Source organism: Fringilla coelebs, assembly GCF_963513975.1.
Source record: "Fringilla coelebs genome assembly, chromosome: 24".
In the NCBI taxonomy this organism is placed as follows: domain Eukaryota; kingdom Metazoa; phylum Chordata; class Aves; order Passeriformes; family Fringillidae; genus Fringilla; species Fringilla coelebs.
Window position 1 is genome coordinate 5,434,526 of NC_140050.1, and position 26,560 is coordinate 5,461,085.

The 26,560-nt window shown below is 67.2% G+C and overlaps 1 protein-coding gene across 2 annotated transcripts; it reads left to right on the forward strand.

Annotated features, from left to right (window-relative positions):
• Positions 1–495: 495 nt before the first annotated feature.
• Positions 496–12,658, forward strand: MIDN (midnolin). 2 transcript variants are annotated; one of them, XM_084221095.1, is made up of 8 exons: positions 496–639; positions 2,529–2,754; positions 3,760–3,847; positions 4,145–4,207; positions 8,745–9,131; positions 9,598–9,730; positions 9,838–10,140; positions 11,217–12,658. In XM_084221095.1, exons 2-8 carry the CDS (start codon positions 2,537–2,539, stop codon positions 11,477–11,479), a joined length of 1,455 nt encoding a protein of 484 aa, XP_084077221.1. In that variant the 5' UTR covers positions 496–639; positions 2,529–2,536; the 3' UTR covers positions 11,480–12,658. The 2 variants fall into 2 exon arrangements, with proteins under 2 accessions (XP_084077221.1, XP_084077222.1); XM_084221096.1 differs by lacking the exon at positions 496–639 and having other exon boundaries at positions 2,229–2,754.
• The last annotated feature ends 13,902 nt before the right edge of the window (positions 12,659–26,560 follow it).

The window sequence follows — 26,560 nt, forward strand, 5'->3', positions numbered from 1 at the left end:
CCACGGGCAGCAGCAGCAGCTTTGACGCTTGGCTCCCAAGGAGAGCTCAGCCCACCCATTTTCCCTGCCCACGGACTGACTTTGACCCACGGGACACGCAGAGGGGAAGAGGTGTCCGGTCTGTCCCCTCCCCACGGTCCGTGGAGGACAGCTCGTCCCTGCCCTGCTTGGAGCCGCGGCGGAGCCGGGACCTCGGCAGGGACTGAGACGTCCCCGGTGGGCTGATACCGAGATTAGAGGACGGCGAGTCGGGATCCCGGGAGCGGGATCCGAACCGAGGGGGCAGGGGCTGGGACCCCCGGTGCAGAACTGAAACCGTGGGGCAAAGAGCGGGACCCCCCGCGGGAGCAGGTGCGGGTACCGCCGGGGCAGGGGCCGTGGCCGTTGCCGGGGCCGTTGCCGAGGCCAGACCGGTCCCTGCCCCCGCCAGGCTCCACCCCGGGCGGTGCGGGATAAAACTTCGGGCACCTCCCCGGCAGCTCCGCGTCAGGGCTGCGCTCGGACCGGCTGCAGCGCTCAGGAGGTGACACCGCACCCACCGCCACCTCCCCCCGGGACGTTTCTGGGGTCTCTCTCCCTCTTCCTGCCACCGGAGGCAGCTGAGCTCCCGCCGCGCCGGGATCCGCGGGGCCGTGCTCGGTAAGTAGAGCCGTGCCGGGCTGGTGGGGGCCCGGGTCGGGCTGTGGGGTGGATCCGCGGACCGGGACCGCGATCTCTCGGTTGCTCTCCCCGGAGCGGGAGGGATGGCCCCACTTCCCCGGGGCTCCCGAGGGGACGCACGGCAGAGCCCCTCTTCGGTTGTTCGGGAGCTCTGCTCCCCCTCAGAGACCCTCCGTGTCCTCGGTCACCTGGAGCTTTGCCTGCCTCCGGGAAAAGGGAGCGGGATCGGTTCTCCTCGCTCCAGTTGTCGGAACCCCGGTGCTCCCGCCGCGTCCCGGGGAGCGGCTCCTCGCTCCCAAGACGCGGCGTTCCGGAGCTGGGGGCTCCCCGGGCAGGGGCTCTCCATCCCGGTGGGCAAGCAGCGGCTCTGGGGAGCACCACGGCCGGGCCGCCCGGTCGCTCGGTAAGGGCCAGCCGGTGTCTCGGTAAGGGCTTCCCGGCGCGCCGCCGGTGCGGCCCCCCCGGGCGCAGGAGGCGCAGCGGGGCCGGCAGAGGGCGCCCGCGCTTTGCTGACTCATAGCCCGCCCCCCCCAACCCCCCCGTGCGGGTGCCGGGACGGGGCCCCGGGGCTGCGGGGTGTCCGTTCCACTCCCCGGGAGCCGGCAGGCGGAGCTGGGGCCTCTGGGGTGGAGGTTGCAGCTGCGGGACTGGGGGGGGGCAAGAGCGTGCTGGGGGGTAGAGGGGGCTTAACCCCTGACCGGGACAGTTCCCCGTAGCTGTAACGGCGTCACCGGGAGGGTGACCGGGCGGGTGCGTCCGACCGGGCGGGTGTGACCGGCCGCGGGTGACTGTGCGTGTCCCCCCCCCCCCGCCCTTTCCGCCTCTGTGTCCCAGCGTCACTCGGCTCCGGGGGCTCCAGCTCCCGCCCGGCCCCGCGGGCAGTCACCTCCCGCCGCGGCCTCCTCCGGTGCGGGGGCCGCTCACCGCCCCCGCCGCGGCGCTCCGGACCGGCGCCTGCCTGTGTCCCGCGTCCACCCCTCCGTGGCGCCTCGCACGCCAAGCCCGTGGGCTCCCCGATGAGGAGCGCTCCCCGGATGCTACGGGAGCCCAACCGGACCCCCGAACCCCCCGCGCCCCTTTGTTGTGCGCCGGGATTATGAATGGCTCCAGGCGCGGCGCGAGGGCGCGCGGGAGGCGGGGCCGGGGCGGGGCCTGCGCGGCCGCGTGGGCGGGAGGAATCCGGCCGGACCGCCCCGCCCACCGGGCCACGTGGGGAAACTGCGCCCGCCTTCCATTGGCCGCCACCGCGGATGTCTGGGCGCTCGGCGAGCTCCCATTGGCCGCGGCCGCCGGAGGAGCCGGAGTGAATGAGGGCGAGGCCCCGCCCCCGGGACGTTGCTACATTGTAACTTCCCTCCCCCCCCGGTGCTCCCACGGCAGCGCGAGCGGCGGCCGGTTCGGCGGGTCCGGCCCCAGAGAAGGGGGAGCGAGGCGGCCTCCCCGCCCCTCGCCGCGGCCTCGGGCCTCACCCCGCCCCCAGATACCCCGCACCGAGAGCACAGAGCGGCGGCGAGCAGAAAGAAAGGAGGCGGCAGGCAGGAGCAGGCAGCGCCGCTTCCACCACCCCCCCCTTCCCGCGGCAGCCACCGGAGCGGGGCGAGAACGGGAGATTTTATATTTTTTTATTTTTATATATATATATATTTTTTATTTTCTCCGCCTGAGCTGCGGAGTGCACGGCCGGTGCAGCCCTGCTTGGGGACCCCCCTCCTAGCCGCCGCCCGCCTTCTCCCGGCCCCCGCCCGAGGCCTCAGCGCGTAGCCGGAGCTCCCGTGGGTCCCGCCGGGCGTGTGGCGGAGCGGGCCCGGCTCCCTCCTTTGTCCGATCCCCTCGCCGCCCCCCGACACCGACCGCCGCTGCCCCCGCAGGTCGGCGGATGGACCCGCAGCCCGGCGCCAGGAGCTGCAGCCGCGGGGCTCCCGCCTGCGAGGTGGGGCCACCCGAACCCCCCATGAACCTCTACATCCACACCACCACCGGCACCCGCTATGAGCTCTCGGTGCCCGCCGAGGAGACGGTGGAGGGGCTGAAGCGTCGGCTGTCCCAGCGCCTCAAGGTGCCCAAGGAGCGTCTGGCGCTGCTGCACAAAGAGAGGTACGGCACGGCTCGGCACGGGGGGGCTCGGCGCGGCTCGGGAGGCTCGGGGTCCCCAGCCCTCGACAGCGGGGCTGGGCGCGGGGGCGGCCCCCTCACACCGGGCTCGGCACCGCACAAAGGCTCCCGCCCCCTCCCCCTTCCCGGCCCCATTCCTGTGCGGGGCGGGGGGGGGGGGGGGGGGGGGGCAGCCCGGGGGGCCGCGGCGGGGGCGAGCGGGGGCCGGGCCGGAGGGAGGGAAGGAGGGAGGGGGGGCTCCGGGGCGGAGGGAGGGAGGGGGGCGCCGGGCCGGGCCGGGAGCGCGGCCGCCGCCCCCTCGCCCGGCCCTGCCGGGGCTCCTTTGTGGGCGGCGGGGCCCGGCCGTGCCCCGGCCCTTTGTTCTGGGCTCAGCCCCGGCGGCGGCGCGGCCCGGCCCCCCCTGAGCCCCGGGCGGCGGGGGGGCCTTTGTCTGCCGGGGGCCCGGGCCGAGGGGCTGCGCACCCCCCGCGTGGAGCGGGGCCCGCGTGGGGTCGGGCCGGGAGTAACTTGGAGAGTCTTTGCCGGATCAGGGAGGAAGGGGGGGGACACGCGGGGACACCGCATCCATCTGCCGGCACCGGCGGGGCTGAGGGAGCATGTTCCCAGCGCTGCCTCCCCCACCTACACCGGTCCTAACTGCTCTCTAACCGCCCCCCCAGTGGGCAGGTTTCCTGTGCCACGAACCCTCTGCTCCCACCCCCACCCCTGCCCGCAGCTCAGCTTCTCTCTGACCCCCTCAGCACTGCCCCGTGCCCAGGGCAGGGGTGCCCCACACCGTGAATTCCCCCGGGGGGCAGCTGAGCGGTGGAGTGCCAGGGTTCCCTCCTGCCTCTGAAGGCTGGGAATTTCTTGAGGTTAGGGGTGCCTGGGGGGCTGTTGGTCCCCTGGGAGCAGCCAGACTTGCAGCTGGTGTCCCCCTCTGGTGCGTACCCTCTGGGGGAGCTGCCTGACCTGCACTGACCCTGCTTTTGGCATCTCCTCCCACAGCCGCCTCAGCTCTGGCAAACTGCAGGACCTGGGGGTCGTGGAAGGCAGCAAGCTGACACTGGTGCCCACCGTGGAGGCCGGCTTGATGGTGAGTGGCCTTTTCCTGCTGCTCCCTCCATCCCTCCCACTCGTCCCTGTCTATTATTAAAGCCCCGGGCAAGGATGAGGATGTGATGTGCTGGCAGCCCCGCGGCTGTGCTGCCCCAGCTCTTGCTGAGGAGGCAGTGCTGGGTTGGGCACGGCAGCAGGTTTAGTATTTCACTCCTTTCTCAGGGCTTGTGTAGAAATAGTGGAAGTGACATGTCATCCCTCCCTCCTGCTGCGGACGCCCCCTCCTTTGCTGCATTTGTAACGTTAATCCCCCCCCTCCTCCTTTTTTTTCCAGTCCCAGGCATCCAGGCCAGAACAGTCGGTGATGCAAGCTCTGGAAAGCTTAACTGAAACTCAGGTGAGGGGCTGGATGCCGGGGCAGGATGGAGACAAAGGCGGAGGGCGGGTGGGGAGGAAGGACAGCTGCGGCCTCGCTTTGCTTCCCCTCCCAAAAGCTTTGGCGTTGGTGCCTCGCTGAGGTTTCACCTCCAGCAGGGCTGGGAGTGCTGAGGGTGGTGCCCGGGGCGGGCACCGTCACCCAGCACAGCGCCGGGCTCGGGGAGGTCCCACGCCGGCAGCCCAAACAAGCCGGGAGCCGGGGAGGTGAAGTGACTCACTCAAGGTCACGCCGCAGGTTGGTGGCAGAGCCGGGCGGCTCAGGGCCCTGCCCGGGGGTGTGGGGCTGCAGCCCCCCCAAATGCCCACCCTGGGGTGCAGGGAACGGGCTGCCATCTGCCCCACAGCTGTGATGGATGTAAAGGAGGCTGGCAGGACCACGCTGGGAGCTCACGGGGCTGCAGAGCCTGGCCCAGTGCCCAAAGGGGTTTTCCTGCTTTCCTTGGAGCCGTCCTTGGGGGTGCAGATTGGCCGTGCTGGGGTGTTCTGACCCTCTCCTTGTCCCTTGTGCCAGGGCATGGAAGGGGCCGAGTGGGCGGTGATGGTGGGGTCGTGGCTGAATTGCTGTGGAGTTGTTGGAGGGGGTGGGAAGCCCTCACTGCTGGGGGGTCTCAGCGGCAGGGCGGAAGCGTTCCCAGGGTGGGAGAGCCGTGGGTGAGCCGTGGGTGCGCGCGCAGCCGCCAGCTCCTGCCGCGAAGGTGGAATTTACCCCCAGCCGTGCAGGCCCCGCTCCTTTGTTTTCCGTCTCTGTTGCTGCTGTGAAACTCTTTCCTTCCTTTTTCTGGCCGATGCTGCAGCTTTGGTTTTTGAAGGGTTGGGTTTTTGAGCGTTTTTATAACCTGCCTTGCTGGATTCTGGGAAGGGGCTGAGCCCCGTGTGGTGCCAGGGCTCAGAGAAGGGGCTGGTGGGGTGCTGCTGTGCCCCCCGTGGGGATGTGGCAAGGGCCAGGCTGCCCTGCCTGTAGGGACCCGCAGTGCCCTTGCCTGCTCGGGGTGACCTTGACTTTTGGGAGCTGGTTTAACCCCATGTGGGGGCTGGGGGGCCAAGCTTGGACTGGAGCCCTAGTGGATCCCCCGTGCCAGATGCTGCTGGGGTCCCATGGAGGGGTTGCAAGGCGTTGCCCATTCCAGCTGGGCTGCAGAGCTGTGGGAGAGGTTCTGGCAGCCTGGCCTGGCAGGTCACAGTGCACGTCCTGGCCTCAGGGCTGCAGATATTTCTGATGGGGCTGTGCAGCTCTGCTCCGCTGTGGGCAGCGAGGTGGGGTGGAGTGGGGAGCCAGGAGCCTGTGGAGCTCAGGGTACCCCCCCGCACAGGGCTGTGGTCCCCCCCCAGCCCAAGCACGGCGAGCGAAGGAGGGTGGGTGGGCTATGGTCTGGCAGCGGCTGCGGGAAGCGGCTCCGCACCTCCCTGCCCACCGCAGGTTCCTCCGGTCGGTGATTCAGGAAGCCAGGGCTGAGCAGGAGGAACCGCCAGCACCTGGGGGGCGGCGGGGGGGGGGCAGGAAACCACTCCTCCCATTCATGCTTTGCTGGGCTCTGCCTGCGTCACGCAGCCTCCGGAGCACGGGGAGAGCTGAGCCGCTTCCTCTGGGGGCGGTGGGGGGGGGCCGGGGCGCTGCCACCCCCTCCCCAGCCTTTGGGGAAGTGACTGCCGGGCACGGGGGCTTCCTGGAAATGCTCCTGCACTTCCTTCCTCCCCACATGGCTGCCCCCGCTTTCCAGGGATGGCAGGCAGGCATTGGGTCCCGCTGCCGGCTCTTCCTTCCCCCAGTCCCTCTGCCCAGGGGTGCAGAGGGGGAGGAACAGAGGAGGGGGATGACACATCCTGCTCTTCCAGGGCTGGGGGAATGCAGCCAGGGGGGCTCTGTCCCTCTGCCCCACTTGGCACAGACAAACCCCTGGGCACTAACACAGGTGGCTGGATGGGGGGGCCCAGCTGTGCCCAGCTGGAGACCCTGCAGGGGCTTGGGGGGGCATTTCCTGCTCCCCCTCCTCATCCTTGCCCTGGCCTTGCCTTTGCCATGTGCATATCCTAGGATGGTTTCCTTGTGCCTGTTTGGGAGTGCTGCCCTCCCCATCGGGGCAGGGGCTCCTTGGGGGGCAGCTCCAGAGTTGGGGGCCCGGGGCTGCGTGGTGCTGCGGGCCGGGGTGACGCGGGGCCAGGCGTCGGAGCGAGGCGGGAATGCGGCGTTCTCTGAGTCATCGGCGTTTCTGAGAAGCAGCTGGGAGACACTTGCCCCATCCCCGCGGGCCCCGAGCCCGGCACAGTGCAGCTGAGCCCCCCAGGGCTTGGCAGAGTCCCAGGGGACCCCTAAGTGCGGGACTTTAGGGGGGCTCAGTGGCTCCAGCCCCCTCGGCGAGGCTGTCTCGGCCCCCGCGGCGGAGCCGGCTGGGAGGGACGGGGTCCTCCCGGCGTGGGCGGCCGAGCGGGCGGCTGGGTGGGACGTGTTTGCATTGGAGCGGGCTGGTTTCGCCGGGGGGGGAGGTTGGCAGCGGCGTGGGGGCGGGTGCTGGGAGCCCCGGGGCTGGGGCGCCGCGGGGACCGGGCGGGCTCCGTGCCACGGCCCGGCCCCGGGGGTGCAGCGGGGGGCCGTGGGACCCCCGTGCGTGGGGATGGATGGAGGGGTGTTCTTGTGCTGCTGGGAAGCGTCGGTAGCGCGGGCCTGGCCGGGTTGGGGTGCTCTGGTTTCTCCCAGCGCTGGCGAGGGGTCAGGCAGGGCAGGGGTGAGTCAGAGGGAGCGGGAGGCGGCCGCGGGGCCGGCTGACGTCAAGGGGCCCCGGGGAGGTGCACGGGGCTCCCCCGGGCACACCTGGGTGCAGAGCCGGGCCTGGAGGAGGGTGGCAGGAGCTGTGAAAGAGCCTGCTCAGGAGCCTAGTGGGAGCAGGACCCAGCTGGGACCCCTTCCCACACTTTGGTGAATGGTGTTTGGACCTGGTGTTGGGGTCCTTGTGTGAAATGTACCCCCTACAGTGGCTCAGAGAGCAGCAGCAGGGCTGGGGTGGCCCAGCAGCCGTGGGGGACTCCATGCAGGAGGTGGCCCGAGCTGGGATGGGACCAAGCAGTGAGGATGGGGCTGCCAGCCTGGCATTAGGCTTTCCAGGCCGCTATGGGAAGGGAAACTGAGGCAGGACAGGGGCTGGGGCGACGCTTTCCCGCGGCCAGGTGCTCTGTGCATGCACACGGGTGTGCACACGTGTGCCCCTGTGCACGCCCGCCGTCCCCTCCCGCCCCCTTGCCCTGTAACCTCCGTGTCCAGAGCTGCAGCGTCTCCTTCCCGCCCACCCCTTCCTCTGCAGCCTCCGCCTGACACGCTCGGGGCTTTGCTGCTGGTATTTTTAAAGCTGCTTTTCCCACGGCTTCTCAGAAGCGGCCTCCGCGGCAGCGGGGCGTGGGGGAGCGGGGCCGGGGCTGGGGGGGGCCCCGCTCTGCAGTGCTGGGGACACAGGGGGTGCTGGGCCCCCACTGGGGACCCCTCGATGGCTGCACCCCAAAGGTGCCGTGGGATGTGGGTGGGTGATATCAGGAGCTGCACATGACAGGCTGGGAAAGCTGGGCCCTGGAATAGTGAGGGGGGTGTGCGGTGGAAGGGGGGGGCATTGTCCCCATTAGCCCATCGGGGCTGGCAGGGGTGAGAGCCACAGCCCCCCTGCAGCACACGTGAGGGCAAGAGGGGGGCTCACGGTGGCTCATGGCTGTGCCAGCCCCCCCTAAAACGTGGGGCAGTGCTTGGGGGGCTCGCCTGTTCCCTGGCACAGCTGCCAAGTGATTTATGCGACTGGGGGGAGGCTGAGGGGTGTGAGCTGGGGGGTGGCAGGTGTTGGGCATTGGGGGCCCCCCACAGCTGCAGCCCGGGGAGGGTCAGGCCCTGGCTCTTGTCTCCATGCTGCAGCTGCTCCATCACCTGCCGGAGCTGGAGCCTCCAGGCTGGGCAGGGCCTGTCCCCCACCCCCAGCTGCCTTGAGGCGGGAGGAGGGCGGGTGGGCTGCATTGCCTGAGTCACAATGGTGGGCATGCAGGGACCCGGCATGTCCTCACCTGCCCCCTCCTCGTCTCCCTGTGCCAGCAGGGGCACCCCCTCGAGCTGGGGGAGGGGGACAGCCCTCCTGCTGGCCCTTGGCCGAGTGTGTGGCTCTGGGCAGTCCCAGCTGCGGCCCCTGCCCATCCCTGCCCGCCGGGATCAGCGCCGGGGAGGGCAGCCAGGCAGGCAGGCACGGCCACTCAGTGGTGGGGAATAAAGGGCAGGAAGGGCAGAAGGAAGAAAAATACCCCCCGGCACCATCAGCTGACAGAGCTGGCACTGGGCTGGGGTCGCGTGGGGACGGCAGCTGGGCTCGTCTGCCAGCCTGGCACGGGTGAGGGCCTGGGAAGAGCTGCGGGAGGGGGTCACCCCTTCTGTGCCCCAGTGACCCATCCCTGTGGCCAAGGGAAACCTGTAGGGGCAACTTACAGCACCAGGGGGACAACCACGGCTGATGAGGATCCCTTCTCTCTCCCCCCAGGTCAATGACTTCTTGTCAGGCCGGTCCCCGCTGACCCTGGCCCTGCGTGTGGGTGACCACATGATGTTCGTGCAGCTGCAGCTGGCGGCTCAGCAGAGCACTGGACAGCTCCAGCACCGACACCTCATCGCCAGCCGCGGCGAGGCGGGGGCCAACGCCAGCCCCCACTGCCGGACGCTGCACGGTGCCGGCGGCTCAGGCTTCGCCCGCATCCCCGTGGTGCCCTCGTGCCAGCAGAGCCCGGCCCCCAGCCCCTCGCCCACCGCGCCGGCCCCCCCCATGTACTGTAACGCCCCTCACGCCGCTCCTGTCACCGCCGGGATGTTCCGCTCGCACGGGGCCAGCACGCAGACGGTGAACAGCAGCGTGGTCTCCTCCTGCTCGGAGGTGAGTTTGGGGATGGCCTGGGGTCTTTGGGAAGGGGGGTGGAAGCTGTGATTTTCTCTGGTCATGCCTGGCCCTTCCTTGGTTTCCTCATGTGTGGAAATGGGTTGTCCCCAGTTTGGTCACCAAAATGTCCCCAGGTCCCAGGGAGGGGCTCAAGGACAGGGTGTAACCCAAGCTCTTACCCTGCCCGTCCTCACACCTTGCCTGTCGCCATGGGTGGACAGGAGCTACTGCTGTTGCTTCCCTTTTTCCCTCGCACAGCACAGCAGGGTTGGGGGCCTGTCAGGACCCCCAGGGTGGTTCCTTGGATGCCAGGAGAGCTGGGACCGGTGCCCGCTGCGCCTGCTCCCTGTCTGGGCTCTCCTGACCTGGCTTTTTGCAGTGTGGCAGAAGGTCAGGTGGAGCAGGGTTGTGTGCCCTACCAGACCCCTACCCCGATGCTGATCCCGTGTTTCTCCCCTCCCAGGTGGACTGTGGCTCCCGCAGCAGCAGCTCCCCGGGCAGCAGTCCGGCCCCCTCGGCCCGATCCCGTAAGCCCGGGGCGGTCATCGAGAGCTTTGTCAACCACGCGCCTGGGGTCTTCTCAGGGACCTTCTCCGGTACGTGCTGCTGAACTGCTGGGGGGCTCTGAAGGGGTGCTGGGGGTAATGGGGCTGTGGATCTGGGGCGGCTGCTTGTCTCACACCCACTTCTTTCCCACCTCCAGGCACTTTGCACCCCAACTGCCAGGACAGCAGCGGGCGGCCGCGGCGGGACATCGGCACCATTCTGCAGATCCTCAACGACCTCCTCAGCGCCACGAGACACTACCAGGGCATGCCCCAGTCCCTGACACAGCTCCGCTGCCAGACGCAGTTCTCCTCCTCCTCCTCTTCTTCCTCCTCCTCGCCGCCTGCCTCTCCAGACCTCGCCACCAAAACTACCTCAGAGCCGCTGCCGGCGGCTGCCACCCCCACCCTGCACCCCGTTGTCCAGTGCCAAAGCCAGATCCGGATGTGCAAGCCCAGTGGTGAGTCTGACTGCCCACAAGCAGAGAGGGGTTGGGGTGTGAGGTTGGTACCTCTTGGGGGTCCCTGGTCCATGGCTGGGATGAGCAGAGAGGGACTGGGAACTGGATGATTGACAGGTGTCAGTCAGGAGGGTCGCATGTCCAGGGACAATCAGCACCCCTGGGGACTCAGGGGGGTCCCCCCACCCTCCCTGCGTTGTCATCTCTGCCAAGCCCTGTGGGGACAAGCCGTCCCTGTGTGGGTGGGGGTGCGAGGGAGTGGCAGGTGGCTGTGGTGTCCGTGCTGCCCCGGGAGCTCAGGGCCTGTCCCTGCTGCGTGGGCAGAGGTTTTGGGGTCACGCAGACTCTGGCTCCCTCTTTCCAAACCCATCTCCCCAGACTGGGGGTGAAGGTGGGCCTGGCTGGACCATGGCATTTTTGGGTGCACACCTGTGAGCCCTGGGGCCGGAAGGTGTTGCAGGCACCCATACCAGACCCCCTGTGATTTGCTTAGAGGAAAGAAGTGAAACCACCAGTGCTGGCTCAGCCCCCTCAGGGTTTGCTCTTCCTCCCCTCCTAGCCAGGGGTGGTCCAGGTCCCCACAGGGGGTGGCTCCATGCTGGCTCCCGCCCCTGCTGGTGTGACAGGTCTTCCAGGGCCACCCCCAGCTCTGCTCTAGGCCAGGACCCCTCCCCATCCATCGAGGGGGATAGAGGGGGTGTGGTGGTGGGAACCCTGCACCCCAAAAAAGGGCTGTAGGCCACTGGGGATCAGCCTGCTGCTGTGGTGGACACACTGTTTTTGGGATATCCAAGGGACTGTGCCATGGGGGGCTCTGTCATCCCCCCAATATGTGGGTTAGGCCACCCTCCCGTAACCACCTCACCCTTTTCCTTTTGGAGGGCACCTCTAGGGGTGTGTGCCATTGGGGGCTACCTGCAGTACTGTGGATCAGGGCACCCCACCATGACCCATACAGGGGACACCCTGCCTGTTACAGGGACGTCCACATCTCCACGCCACGTGGGGCTGCCTGGGGGCTGGCACGTGTCCCCACGACAGCCCCCTGTGACCCCCTTTCCCCTCCTCCCTCGCAGGGGACCGGCTGCGGCAGACGGAGAACCGGGCGACGCGCTGCAAGGTGGAGCGGCTGCAGCTGCTGCTGCAGCAGAAGCGGCTGCGGCGGAAGGCGCGGCGGGACGCCAGGGCTCCCTACCACTGGGTGCCCAACCGCAAAGCCGGGCGCACCAACAGCAACAGCAGCGTCTCCAGCGAGGGCAGCCTGGACCTGGACTTCGAGGACTCGGTCTGGAAGCCGGAGGTCAAGGCTGAGATGAAATCCGAATTTGTCGTAGCATAGAGAGAGCCAGGGCCCCGGGGGACTGTGCCGGGGGGTCCCGCTGGCTGGCCCCGCTTTGGGGAGGCAGCGCTGGCGTCGCGGGCCGGGGCTCCTCCAGATTTGCCGTCTCCTGCGACCGGACGCGTTGGGCCGACCTGCGTGTTGGGGGAGCCCCCCATCCCCCTGCTCAGTCGGGTTTGGGGCGATGGGGAAGAGCAGCAGGAGCCGCCCCCTCCTTGCAGCCTCCCCATCTGGAGGGTCCTGGCACCCGGGGGGGTGCCCTGGGGTGTATCGAAGCTGCTGCTTTGCTGTGAAGAGGGGCACAGCCGGGTGGGCTCCGGCCCCACCTTGTGCCACCCCACCCCGGTGCAGGCAGGAGGAGATGAAGTCTCTCTCGGAGGTGCTGGAGCCCCCCCGATTTGGGGGCCGTTTGTTTTCCTTCCCTTCTATATGTAGCATTGCTCGGCTGTGGGGCTGGGCCCCCCTGGGGGGAACGTGTGCCTGGGCCCCACCGCCGCAGCCTGGGGAGGGGGGACGGGGGTGGGGGGGCTTTGTTTTTTGGGGGGTGTTAATTTTGTTTGGGGAGGGAGAAGCCAAGGCGCCTTCCCTCCACGGCCGAGCCCAACTTCCGAGTCCCTGGACTCCTTCCCACCCGCCGCTTGGGTGGTTGGATTTTTTTCTTTTTTAACTTAAAAAAAAAAAAAAAAAAAAAGAAGAAAAAAAAAGAAAAAAAACCCTGAATAAATAACCCCAAACTCGGTCCCGGCTGCAGGGCCGGTATTTATAGACATTAATGACCCGACTGAGCCAATACTGACATAGTCTTCATAGGCCGTAGGATCCTTTTTCTCGTCCGACTTGGATTTTTTTCCGTCAGGATCTGTGCAAATAGAGCCCCCACGTGATGTGTTTTTTGTCTGTAAAAGTCTTTTTTTTTTTTTTTTTTTTTTTGTGTGTGTGTTTTGGGGAAAGGGGGGCGGGGGGGAAGAGCAAGGCTTTTTCGGTCTTTAATATTTTATTTTTTATTTTTGAAATAAATTTGGGCAGTCTGGATGCAATCGTGTCTGGTGTCGGTGTGGGGAGACAGGAGGTGCTTGGGCCACCCCATCAGTGTCAGAGGGACATGGCACAGCCACAAGTGTCCCTCACCTGCTCAGCACACACACGTGTGTACCTCAGGAGGAAGGAGGGGAGTGATGCCCCATCCTCCCTGGCAGGGGGAACAGGTCTGGGGTCTCCTTGAGGTGTTTTCAGCACTCTCTGGATGCCCGACCCCAACCTGTGGGTGCTCATCAGCCTCGGTGCTCCCAGTCTCATCCCACTGGCCACTGCCTGGAGGAGCTGGGCCGGTTGCACCAGCCGGGCTGGCCGGGAGTGCCAGCTCCCTGCCAGCTCCCTCCCTCCCTCCTGCGTCATGGCCCGGTGGCTGCGGGCCGGGGTGGGGGGTTGGTGGCCATGAATGTGGCCGTGCCTCAGTTTCCCCACCTGCCCTTGCCCCGGGGAAGGTGATGGGGTGGGGTGGCCCTGGGAATGTGTGTCAGCACCATCTCACCCATTCAACCCTTTTTCCTGCAGCCCCCAGCATCCCTGGGAGGAAGCTGGAGGCTGGGGGGGCTCGGGGGGTTGGTTGCTGTGGGGGGACACTGTGGGCTGGGACACCCCCGGAGCTGTGCTGTGACACCGATGTGGTGACACTGTCACCTCCAGGTGACACCTGGGGCGGGGTGAAGCCTGACTGGGTGCTGAGCTGTGAAGCTGTTATGTGGGGAGGGGGCAGGAGTGGCTGCCCACGTCCCCTCTGCCGTGTCCCAGCTTTGTCCCCACACCCCGGGGTTGGGGACAGAGAGCAATCCAGAGCTCCATGGGACCCTCAGCACCTCACAGACAGGATGGGAAGCGAGTGGATCTTCCCATGGGGGGCCCAGTGTGGGCTGGGGGAGGGGGTCTTGGCCGGACCCTGAACTCCCAGGAGCAGCCGAGCGCCGGAGGAAGCCGGGAGGGAGCGGAAGCAGCTCAGGTTCCTGCGGTGACTTTGTGCCGCACCGGGCACCCTGCGCCCCGCTTTGACGTCATTTCGGGTAGAGCAGACCTCGGGCTCCCCCCCTCCAGCCCCTGCACCCCCCCCACACCCCCGGCCCGTGCCAAATTTGGCAACGGGAAGAGCCGCCGACCGCGGCAGGAGCAGCACGGCCCTTGTAAGGCAATGGCTGGTGGGAGGGCACGCGGGGGACACGCACACGCGTGTGCACACAGGGACAAGCGCCAGCAGCCACGCACGCCGGGGACACGCAAACAGTCCCACTGTGGGTGCTCCCCTGGAGAGCCCCCAGTCCATCCTTGGGAGGTCCCAACAGCTGCTGCCTCCGCATGGGCTCAGCTCAGATTTTGGGGGGTCATGGGGGAGCATGGGGGAGCTGGGACAGGCTGGCCCCCAAGCCATGGCATGGCTTCGTGGCACAGGATGGAGCAGGCACCCGCAGGAGGTGTCTGTGGCACAGAGAGACAAGGCAGGGCACAGGGCATTGTGCCACACCACAGGGTGACATCACCATGCCCAGGGCCCTCAGATGCTGCTGATAACAGGGGGGTCACTGCCCAGCCCAGGTGTTGGCGTGGTTCACACCCCCTGCACCCCATCCTGGCTCCTCTCCCCACTGCTCCCAGCCCTGCCCGGCAGCCAGCACTGCTGCCAGGCTGTGCTCATCCCAGTGCTCCCAGTATGGAGCAATCCACAGCACCAGCGTTGTGCCTGCGGTGCGGTGCCCGCTGTGGGGGCAGCGTGGGTGTCACCTGGCAGGTGTGTCCGTGCACCCACAGCCAGTGGGTGGGGACAGCTGGACCGGGTGCCCCCCTTGTCCCTCTGCCCAGCCCTTGCCGCAGAGGGCGTGCCAGGAAACACCCACAGCTGCCGTGGCTCCCAGGGCTCCCGGCACGCCCGTGGGCCCTGTGCACGCCCTCGGTGCCGGCCGAGCCGCGGCCCCGCGGTGCCGGGCACACCCCGGCACAGGCATGCGTGGGATTGCACATCAAGCCTTGCACGCCCAGCCCTTGCACACCCACCCGCTGCACCCTGCACCCCACAAACCCACCCGGCCTCCCCGCAGCGCCTGCCCGCACCCCCAGCCTGCGAACACGCGTGTGAACCCCGCGTGTGCCCGCGAACCCCGCGGCCGAGGGCGGTGGCCGTGCCTTGCGCGCCCACCCCGCGTCCCCACGGCCATGGGACCCCCGCGGCCGCCTCCAGCCCCTCGTGGCGTGGGGAACATCACGAAGCCCCAGCCCCGCAGCCCCCTGGAATCCCTCCGGCTGCACCCGGCGCTGGCTGCGGGCGAGAGACGGGGCTGGCGCGGCGGTGCCAGACGCCGGGTGGGCGACGTGCTGCCGCGTGTCCCTGGCACGAGTTGGGAACACGGCGTCTGCCGCAGCGGGGTCCCGGGTGGGAGCAAGCCCAGGCCCCCGCGTGGGGCTGCAGGCGGTCCCCCCACCACCCGGCTGTGGGGCACCCGCCAAGGCTGGGGCACCCATGGGTGCCCTCTGGATGTCCCTGAGGGTGCACAGGGCCCCTGAAGGGCTGAGCCCCCACGCCAGGTCCCGGTGCTGCTGTGGGGCCGGGCTGTGGGCAGGCAGTGCTGGTGTGGGGTGCAGAGGAGGCCGCGGCGGGGGGCCGGGAGCTGCCGGCGCAGGGATGGATCCTGGAATTAAAAACATTCCAGGAACTGACTTTGAACCAGATAAAATAACAAGCGCCGTGAGGAATGTTTCACCCCGCCCACCAGCCGCGGCCCCACGGCGCTCCCCACAGCCTCCCACTGCCCCACACGTGTCCACGCGCCCTTGCACACGCGTGTGCACGCAGAGCTCGCAGCCAGTGTGCACACGTGTGCAGCACAGCCCGGCTGCGGGGGCAGGGGATCCCGGCGTGCCCAGGCTGCTGGGGGTTCTGGGGATCTCCGGGGGGTGCTGAACAGCCCGGCTGCTGCGAGGGGCTGCAGCACACCTGGGCTGGGCTGTGGGGATGCACACACGGCCGGTGTGCAGTGCACGCGTGGAACACAGCCGCACACGCGTGGCTGTTGCGTGCACAGCAGCCTCGGCCCCCTCCCAGCCCCTCGTGGGGCAGAGGGTCCCCCCGTGTCCTCGCCAACCCCGGGGCCTCCCCGGCTCCCCCAGCCTGGCCGGCAGCCGCGGCCAGAGGAGCCCGGCGTGCATGAGCGGTGACATCACGGGGGCGGCGGGCCCGGGGGCGCGGAGCCAGCCCACCCCCGCGGACCCCCCCACCCGCCGGGGCCGAGGTCGCAGCGGGGCCGGAGCAGCAGCAGGAGCTGCGCTGGGAACCGGTTCTGGTTGCACTGCGCGTCCCAGCCTGGCTGCCTGCCCTTAATAGCAACAAAACCCCAAATCTTCCTTTTCTCCTCCTTTGGGAGAACCCCCCAAAAGCATCTCACAGCCGAGGTGTTTAGGGACGGGGCACTGGCTTAGCTCCCCCCTTTGCCCCCCATTCGCATCCACAGGGAATGGTGCTTAAATGGCCCCGGTGACACTGGCATGGCTGAGGGGTCACCCCTGTGTGACCCTGCCCCACAGCCTGTGCCGTGGGGGTCTCGTCTGCCGGGGCAGACACGGGGCTGATGGGGACACGGGGCTAGAGGGCATCGCCGGTGCGTCACCTCGAGGAGCTCTCGTGACGTCCGTGCTGGTCCTGCCAGCCCAGGCCCTGCCAGGTGGCACAGTGCCACCACCGCCACGCTACCCTCCGGCCACTGCTCAGATTTTCGGGGCTGGCACGAGGCCAGGGCCACCTGGCCCCTGGGCCCCGGTGGCGCGGGGGGCACGGAGCAGGGTGTCCCCCCCGCCCCGTGACAATGTCACAATGCACCGTGCGAGCGGCAGATGGGGCGTGCGCGGGGCTATTTATAGCAGCGGGACCCACAGGTAGCGACGGTGCGTCAGCGCGGTGACGCAGCCCCGGCGACGCTCGGCCGCACGCCCCCGCAACCGGCTCCCGGTTCCCCCCCCTCCAAGCCCCCGAGGAACGGGGGAGGTCCCCACGTGCGCTGGGCACAGCTGGAGGATGCTCAGCCCTTGGCTGCGCTGTGCGGAGGGGGAGGTTGAGAGGGGCACGTTCCTGCACCGCCCCCAAATCCGTATGTGCGTGTACATGTGTGTGCGTGTGTGTGCACATGGTCCCTGAGAGTGGATGCTGCGTCTCTGCGTGTCCCAAGCTGCGTGTGTCACTGCGTGTTCCCACGCATGTCACCGCGTGTGCCGGCTCCTGTGTCCCCCAGGTGCACCCTCACGTCGTTGCGTGTGCCTGTACGCGGGCACACGCGTGTGGTTCTGCTCCGTGCTCACGCCTCGTGTGTGGCCGTGGCGTGTCTCAGCGTGTGCGCGTGGCCGCGGTGGCCGGGGGTGACTCAGCCCCCAGGCAGCCCAGGAATGCCCCCTCCCCACCCTCTCCCCGCCCCTGGCCTGTGCTGGGAACGGACTGTCCTGGGGGACGGTGACACCCAGGGCTGACCCAGACCCTGCTGGGAAGATGAGGCGGTGCCCTCCCCTGCTCCGCTCCCCCCATCCTGCCCCCCCCGCCTTCATCCTGCCCCCCCTCCCATCCTGCCTTCTGGGAACCGCTTACAGGGGCGGAGGTGAGGGGTCAGGGCAGGCTGGGCAGAGCTGGGGCCCTGCGGCTGGCAGGGAGGGGACCCGGAGGAGCCGAGGCTCCCGCAGGGACCCCTCCCGCCCGCTCTGCCGTGGGTACTCCAGAGCCCGCAAGGGCATCCCAGAGTTGGGGTCCCCTTGGAAGTCCCAGCAGCAACCCCCACGCATGACCGGGATAAGCCCTGGGGGTGCCTAGGCCAGGGGTGCACAAAGTGAGGTCCAGCTTTGGAGCCCCTCGGCCACCGGGGCGTCAAGGTCTGGGGGCTGTCCTGCCCCGTTCCCCTCCGCTCGGGGAATCCGGGCCGGGTGTTCCCCCGGCCCGCCGGACCCCTGCCCGCCGCGACGGCAAAGCCCGGCCCGGATTCGCAGGCAAGGAGCGGCACAGCACTCGTGGGTACCCCGCGAGTTCCGGCCCCGGTTCCCGACACAGCTCCGGTCGCAGCTCGGAGGGGCTCGGAGGGGGCGGGGGCTTCCAGGAGATCGGCGGTCCCGGCCGGGAGGCGGGGCCGGTGCCCAGGCTCCGCTCCGTGCTCCTCGATCCGTCCCGGGCTTTCCGCGCTCCCGGCCCCGCTCGTTCATTCATAGATCGCGCGCGCTCCCGGCCCATTCATCCCGGCTCGCGGGGAGCTCCGTTACCGTGGCAACCGCGCCCCCCCCACCCCGCTCCCACGGCACAGCCGGAGCGCTGGAGGGGCCGGGGGCCGCGCCGGGGGCCGGGTGCCTCTCTGTGCTATGTGCCGGGGGGGTTCCCTAGCGACAGGAGCCCGTGGGGCTGCGCCCGGGGGTCCCCTCGTTCGTACGGCTGCAGGCGGGGGGGCCTCCGGCCGGCTCAGCCCCGCCGAGGCTCGGGCAGCGGCTGCCACGTCGGCGGGGGCGGCCCCCCTTCGCTCCCCCGGGCCGGGGCAGGAGCCCGGCCCCGGCGGTTTCCATCGTGGGCCGGGCTTGGCGCAGCTTAACCTTGACGATCCCTCCCCACCCCCCAATTCCCACTCCACCCCCCCACGCCCCCCCGTCTCTGTGGTTGTGGCGCTGAGCTCCGGCTCTGCAGAGTGCAATTTCCCCAACCCCCCAAAGCGGTGGGGACCCCCCCAGAGGGGCGGGGTACAGCGAGCGCCAGCGGGTGCGAGAGCTGTGGGTGCGAACAGCCAGGTGGCAAAGTGCGGGGGTCCCAGCACTGCCTGCATGTGAGGGTGGGTGCAGGTCACATGTGTGCACCCACGGCTGCGTGTGTGTGTGGGGGTTGTGCAGACCCTGCTGCCCTCCTTCCGTGCACCCCAGATTCAACTGTGTGAGGAGGACAGATGCGGTGCTGCGGGCATCTATTGCACAGGGCTCCGCGTGGGTGGTTGCAAAAAGCTCTGGCATGCAGCAGGGGCACAGCTGGACAAAGTTTCCCAACATCCTCTTCTTCCTCTCCAGGTTCAAGGGTGAGGAGCCACAGCCTCAGGTGCAGGAGAAACTGCTGCTGCAACCCCACAGGTGAGCCCCAGCCCCCACAGGTGGGCTCCAGCCCACGGGCCGATGTACAAACATGACAGGGCTGTGCTCCAGGCCAGCGTGGGGCTGAGCGTGGATCCTCGCACTGCTGCACTCGTGTGTGCTTTACACAGACGCGTTCTTCCGAATTTGTGCATGTGGAGGACATGGGCATTCAAGACCCCGGGTGCGTGCACACGTGTTGGTGCTTGTGCCCTCGGGCACGTCTCTGTGTGTGTTCGCACCGATCCCACGGACGGGGCGGGTGTGCAGGGCCCCCTACACGCGGGGGTTGCCCTCACATGCAGCCGTGTGCGCGTCGCGGGCTCCGCACGCCGGAGCCGGGCGCCTGGCGCTGCCGGGATGACTCACGGGCTCGCAGAGGAAGCCGTGACTCAGTGATGGATTCCTGCCGCTCCCCACCCCCCCGGCCGCTCCGGCCAGCGCGGCCACGTGGAACCCGCGGGACCTGCGGCCGGCCCGGCGGGACGCGGGTGGTGCTGCTGGGGGTCCCCGTGGGGCTGCTCGGGGTCGTGCTGGGTGCACATGTCCCTTGCCTGGGCCGTAGGGACGGAGGGTCCCTGGAAGCGGTGCCTTCGGGCGCGCAGGAGGAAGATGCCCCGGGCTCGGGGTGGCACCGCGCACGCCCCGATTCCCGCCCCGGCTGGGCGTGGGGTTCCGGATCGGGCACGTTTCCCGGGTGTCTGGGGCGGATCCGGCTCTGCAAGCCCCGGGCAGCGGTGCCAGGCGCTGCCCCGAGCTCCAGCCCGGGGGGCTGCTCTCTGCCTGGGGAGCTAGAGCTGCTCCACCTGCCCTGGGTTTGCCGTGGATCTGGGCTGTGGCTGCAGCTCCACCTGCCCCTGGCACTCAGCCACCGCTGGCACCGGGCTCCCCAGCTGCTCTGGCTGACAGCCCAGTGCTGGGCAAGGGTCTGGGGTGCCAAAGTGTCATGCAGGCAGGACTGTGGACCTGAGCAGGGACAGGTGGCTGCAGAGGGAGATGATCAGTGGTGCCATGTGATGCCCAGAGTGCTGTGCCAGGAGTCAGCAGTTCCTCAGACACTGCCCTGGGGGTCAGTGGCACCGTGCAGTGCCCAGGGTGCCGTGCTGGTGGTGCCACGCAGTACCCAAGGCTCAGTGCCATGGCACGGGCAGGGCAGCCTCTGAGTGAGAGCAAGGTGCAGCAGCTGCCCCCCACCCTGGGCCTGCCCATTCCCAGGCCCTGCTCACTAGATTCACTTTTGCAATGACTGGTGCAGCCACCCCAGCTCTGCTGAGCTTGCCCTGACCCACTGTGCCCACGCTACCTGTGGCCTTCTTCCCCCACGTCACCACCTGTGACCTGGCACCGTGCTGCTGCTGCTGTTTTGGCCAACCCCCCTTAACCTTGGCCCTCGCCAGCTCCTGCCCCAGGAGCTGCTGAGCACTGCCTTCCTGAGCGAACCCTGTGTGTTCCTGAGGGGCTGCAGCCCCCTCGGTGGGGCTGGGGGCTGGTGGGTGACAGTGAGGGGGGTCATGGCCAGCGGTGAGTCAGCACAGGCAGGTGTGGACAGGGACTGGGATGGGGACGCCTTGACTGGGGACACCGTGATCGTGATCGGGGAATGACTCATGTGTTAAACAAACAAACAGGCGAGTCCGTGTGAAGCTGTGCTGGCAGTTTCCTCTGTGCCCCAGCACCAGGGAGCTGCTGGTGCTCCCCAGTCACTGATCTCCCGCAGTGGTCACAGCATCGGGAGCAGTCATGGAGCTGCTGCTGTGTGCGGTGTCACACGCAGGTGCACAGGGCACCCCTGCAGGACACACCCAAGGACAGGGCTGATGGACACTGCTGATCCAGGGGAACTCCAAACACCTGCCTTTTGCCCTCGCTGCAAGAGCCGCAGTGCCCAGGGCCAGGCGGGCACCTGGGGATTTCCAAGGTCCAAACTCACCTGGCCTGGGGCTGTGCAGCCTCTCCCTGGGCTGGCAGGTGTAAAACCCAGCCATAGGCAACTGCCCAGCTCATGGCATGGCCGGCCTGCCCGGGCATCCTGCAGCTTGGCCACGTGCCCACTGGGCTGAGAGGGAGCTCTGGGGTGGCAGCTGACTGCCCAGCTCTGGCTTGTCCTGGTCCTGCAGCCCTGACCTGGAGGTGCCATCACTGAGCCAGTTCTGTCTGTTCTCAGATGAAAAGTGCTTCCCCCAGGCCCTGCTGCAGCCAGGGCAGAGCCAGTGTGTGGCTATGAGTGATGCTGTGCCCCAGCACAAGGTCCATCATGTCCCCAGTCCTCGGTGGAGCTGTGCCACCACCACCAGCACCGTGTGATCTGGGACCTTGTGCACACACACACTCAGAACGTCGAGAATGTTTTGTGTAGAGGCTGGTCAGTCGCTTACTGGATTTTTTTCCACCCTTTCTGCTGTGGGTTTGGCCAGGTGCCCGGGGCAGGCGCAGGGGGTGGGTGTGAGCAGGCATGTGATGAGCCGGGTGTGACGGGGCTGGCGAGAGCTGGGAAAGTGCTGAGCTGGTGTGAACCTGCCGTCCCATCCCCATCTCCTCCTCTCCAGCCCTTCCTGGAAGAGCTGCAGGGAAGGTCCCTGCTGTGTGTATGGTGTGGGCAGCTGTGCCCATCCCCTCAGCATCTGGGTGCCTCATGCAGGAGGGAGAGCCTGTGAGGCTGAAGGCTGCAGGGCTGGGGGTCAGTGCAGGTCCCCTGGGTGCTCCTGCCTCACTGTGGGGGGACGGGGTGAGGACCCCGCATTCTGCCTGGGGACATTGTTGCTCGGAGAGTCCCTGAGCTGCTTCCTCTTCCCCATGGCTGGTGTGGGGCTGGTGAGAGCGTGTCCTGCCTGGAGCCACACGCTGAGTCAGGGACAGAACAGGAATAGAGTCGGGTGCCTGAGTCACGGCCCATGTGTGAAACCAGCAGCACTTCCCCAGGAAGGGGGAACCCCGCAGCCCTGACAACCCCTGGTACATGTTGGCCACTTCCCTGGGTTCAGGGTACTCCCCTCCTGGATCAGCTCTAGCCTCTTTTGGAGCTGAGAGCAGCTGGCTCTGTCCCTCGCTGCTGTCAGCAGCCACAAGGACAGAAGATCAGGCAGGAATGCAGGCAGGGAATGACAGCCTCGCCTCAGGACCCCCTCCAGGCACAGAGCTCCCCGCCAGCCCCCAGGGCTTTTCCAAGGGGCTGGGAAAACCTTGGGGAAAGTGTGCAGGGAAGAACCAGAGTTCTCAGCCGCCCTCGTTTGCAGTTCCCCGTACACACGTGCGTGCACAGCTCACCCCCACACACGCCTGTGCATCACTCCACAAGTGCGACAGCCCGTCCTGCACCCCAGCCCCCCCCCAGCCATCCGTCTGTCCGTCTGTGCCCCCCGCCAGCTCCCACAGAACACCCCTCCCTCCCACCTCCCCCGGAGCGTTTCCGCAGCGTCTCCATTGATAAATCTGGAGCGTTGCCACGGCGACGCTGCGATGGGGCGCAGCGGGTGCGGGGCTGCCGAGGGGCCCGGGCCCACGGCGGGGCGGGGGTGAGGGTGAGGAGGGCTGGCTGGGTCCACGTGTGACATTGCACACATGTGACTTCCCAGGTGTGTGGTTGCACACGTGTGGGATTTCCCAGCTGTGTGTGTGTGTGTGCACGGTGCTGGTGCTGATCGTGCATGCGAGTCTGGGTGTGCACAAATGCGAGAAGTGATGTGTGCTCTGCGTGTGCAGGGCTGTGGGACCCCCCAGCACCTCCAGCACAGCTGGGTGCCCGCAGACTCTGGGATGAGCTCTGTGTGAGGCTAGAGGGGTTCGGGCAGGCAGTGCCTGACCCCAGGCAGCTCCTGCTGTGCCCTGCACCCTCTGCCAGGCCACCCATGGCCACTGCACTTGGGGGTCCACGTGGGGAGCCCACCCTGTGGACGTGGGGGCAGGGCGTGACGCTCTGTGGTGGGATTTTGGGGTGCTGAGGGGGTGCTGGGCACCAGGATCAGCCCCGTTTGCAGCCAGGAGCTGGGGGGACACGGGCAGGACCCCAGGGCACAGGGTGACACGGGGTTGCCGGCGAGTGCAGCGCGGTCGTGGCACACGCGTGGGCTGCGCGGTGCCGTGTGGGCAGGATCGGTGCATGTAGCGTGGCTGCCCTCTGCTGCCACGGCCACGGCAGCGCTCAGCACCCCGGCACCCCCGGGACGCTGCGGCAGCGACCCCCAGGGTGCTGAACAGCGGCAGCTCTCCCTGCCAGCCCCCAGCCCACAGCAGAACCCCCCGGGCTGGGGGGAGACAGCAGGGGAGTGGGCTCTGAGATGATGTTAAAGATGAAACCCCCCTCCAGCCTGTGCCCCCCCCCCAGCTAGGATGGGGTCATGCACCAGCCGCCTTTTTCTGGGCTTTCAGAGCCATGGGGAAGGGGCTCAGCCTGGGGAGGGCTGGTGTCAGGTCTTGGTGGCTCCCGCTGCTCTCAGGGCGTAGGGCTGGCATGGATCCTGCAGCTCCCCTCCCATCCTCCATCCCGCTGCGTTGGGAAGCAGGTCACGTCCAGCTCCCGGCACGGCAGCGCTGCCGGGGGAGCTCAGCTTTCTGGGGCAGCTCTGGGCTGCTGGGAGCTGCTTTTGGGGGTTGTGGGAGGAGGATTTCCAGCGGTGCGGGTCTGCTGCCACCCCGGGGATGTGGCAGTGGGGAGTTCAGCCCCCACTCGCCTCCAGCTCATCCCAACGGGTGCTGGGGGTCTTTGCTGCTCTGGCAGGAGCATTGCCAAGCCCCATCCCCAAAAAGCACATTGCTCCAGGAGTCGCTGCCCTGTCTCAGGGCAGCTGAGCTGGGTGGCACAGTGTGCAGTGCCAGGATCCGGCCTTTCCCTGTGGAACGCCCGGCTCCCAGGGCAGGTGTGGTGCTGCTGGAGGCAGAGACGCTGCCTCTACCTGCCTCCCTTCGGATCAGCGCGAGGGGGGAGAGCGGGGGAACTTTCCCGACTCGTTTCCCCACATTGAGGGGGGGAAAAAAAAGAGGAGTCGCATGACTTGGAGCTTCCCGAGAGGCAGCGCGGGGAAAGAGTGACCCAGGGAGCCAAGAATCTGCTCGGCTGTCGTGTCTCATTCCTGCTCTGCAGCGCGGGGCTGGGAGAGGTTGGGTTACGGGAGGCGCGGAAAGGGGACGGTGCAGGATGAGCTCATGCGAGGGCGCGGGAACCTTCTGGGCAGGAAAAAACGTTGATGCTGCAGTTCAGGGATTTCTGCAATCGCGGCTGTTCCCGCAGATGCCGGCTCATTCCGCCGGGCCACCCCTCGTGCCGATGGCAATGAAATGACTCGGGGACGGCTGTGGGCTCGAGGTGATTCATGTGCCCTTGCAGGGAAACTGCAGCACACAGCGACCTGCTGAAGAGCAGAGGGGGCACACCGGGGTCTTGGGAGGACATGGGGGTCCTGGGGAGCCCTGAGACCCTTGTGCAGGGAGCTGGATGAAAGGCCACCCTGCATGGGATTGTAGGGGGTGTGAGACCACCAGCCCTTCCGCAAATCATGGCAGCAAACTGCGGTGTGAGACAGTGCCTGAGGGCGTGTATGGAGGAGCCCAGGGGGTCTGGAAAAGCTCCAGTTTCCCTCAACACCTGGGCTGCTCCCCCTCGGTGTGTACTTTACCTCTTGCTGAGGAGGGATACGATGTTCCCAATTCTTGGCAGCTTTTCCCCCCCGCAGATTCTGATAAACCCTTCCCGCGTCCCCAGCCCTCTGTCCTGCAAGGTCGCCTGGTGTCAGGCGGTCAGAGGCTGTTTGTCCTGTCCTTGGGTAGCATCTCCTGCCCTTAAGAACTCAGTGCTGCAAATACTCTTAGATGATGATTAATGAGCACTTATATAACTGAACTGAGTCCTTAATGCAGACGGGAGGGTGACAGGAGGGAAGGTGGGAGCAATAAACAGCACGTCGCTGCTGCTGCTGCTTTTCCCACACCGGAGCAGCTGCGTTGTGTGCAGGGGGATCCTGGCAGATGTGGGAGAGAGGCCAGCCACGGGGAAGCAGCTTGGGCAGCCCCCATCTGGGTTTTCCAGGCAGTTTTGGATCCTGTGGGAATGAGCGGCTGCTGGTGCTGCCCTGAACCATGGGACCCGTGGTATGGTCAGGCTCTCCGGTCTGGCAGAGCTGGGAGGTGAAGGCTTTATGTTGGGAAAGCATTCATGTGTGACAGTGGCTGGAATGTTGTGCTGGTGAGCTGGGAGTGCTGGAGGAAAAGGGCAAAAATCCCACAGTAACGCCTTAGTGTGAGCTGTGAGGGGTGATGAGGCCGCTGCTGGAGATGCTGGGTGCAGTTGTTTCTAAATTTGGCTGCTTTTGGGCAGGTAGGGACAGTCTGACACACAAGATTTGGTTTTCCATCATCTGGCTGGGAAGCACCAGCCCTGATAAAGCTGCTGCTCAGCGCCAAGGCAGTTCCGTGGTTGCCATGGTTACCACATGCTTATTTTCACCATCTTCCTCACCTCAGCCGGGGTGCCCCGGCATTCCCAACCCTGAATCCCCCCTGACCTCAATCGGGGTGCACTGGCATTCCCAGCTCTGAATTCCTCCAGGCTCCAGCTGGGTGCGCCAATATCTCTGACTCCAAATCCCCCCCGGACCTCAGCTCATTTCCTAATACTCCAGTTTGGATTTCCTGACGCTGCTGTGACCCTCCCGTTACCTCAGGGCAACTTGTGCCAGCCCTGATCTCTGGCACCTTTTTGTTGTGGATCCCATCCCGTAGCTCCCTGTGGATCCAATAATTCTGCTCTTTGTGGATCCGATCCTCCCTCTCCATATGGATCCAATCCTTCTGCTCTCCGTGGATCTGTTCCCCCCTCTCGCTACGGATCTGATCCCTGCGGATCCTGTCCCCCCCTGCTCCCGGTGGCTTTGTCCTACAACCCGGTAAATCCCGGTCACAGGGAAGCGCAGCGGCCGCGCTCCTCTCCATGGCAACGGCGGGATTGCGTCAGGGCTTTACTTTCCGACTGCAAAGCTGGATGAGCAACTCCCTCGGGGGCAGTAGTAAGGGAGAAGGGAATATTCTTTTCCCTGGGGCGCTTTGGGACTGCCAGTTCCCTAATCCAGCCCTGGTTTGGTGTTTGCTCGCGGGTCCAGACACGGTGGGGACAGCGAGGGCTCCCATGCCAGGGACACCGAGGGGTCCTGTGATGGGGACACTGAGGCCTCCCATGCTGGGAAGACTCCCTGTGCCTTCGCTGTGGCACCTCCCTGCTCCTGGAATAAGATGATTTTGCAGGGAAAACCAGGGAGGAGCCAGAGGTTTGGTGTTGGATGGGGTGGAGGCGCAGGGATGAGCTCTGCTCCAGTCCGGCCTCACATTCCCTCCTTTCCTGCAATCCCAGCAAAAACAAAGGCGGAGGAGGCGGCTCTTGCGCCCTGCAGGATGTGCCGGGGCGTGCAGAGCTCCCCCAGCGCTGTGCCTGGGAGCAGGAGGGCGCTCGCAGGGGCTCGGGAGCAGCAGGAAGGCGGGCGGGGGGCTGCCTGGAGGGCTTTGTTCCCTGCCAGCCCCGGCTGGGGCACAGCACCAGAGGAGGAGAAGTGGCACCCACTGTCCCGTCCTCCCCAGCCCTGGCCCGCGGCAGGAGGAGCTGCTCGGTGATTTGGGAACCTCATCAGAGCAGTGCCCGGGGCGGGGGCTGCCCTTGGCTCCCCAGAAGGTGCCGGGGCTGCCGAGCAGGTTTGGGCTCAGCTGCTGCGCGGCTCTGGGCAATTCTGTGTGCCCTGGGCCATGAGTGCAGGATTGGGAAAGGTCCCTACAAACATCGCAGCAAGGTGGGCACCCCCAGAGAAGCCCGTGGTGCTGTGGAAGGAGCTGCCTGGGTGCAGGACGTGCTGGAGGCTCATGTTGATGTGGGAATGGCACGGGGTGAAGGCAGGACTCCTCCTATCGCTGCTCCCCCGCGGCATTTCCATGTGGCACTATCCCTGCTGTGCTGCTGGACAGGCAGGAACTTCCAGGAAATCAGATTTGCAT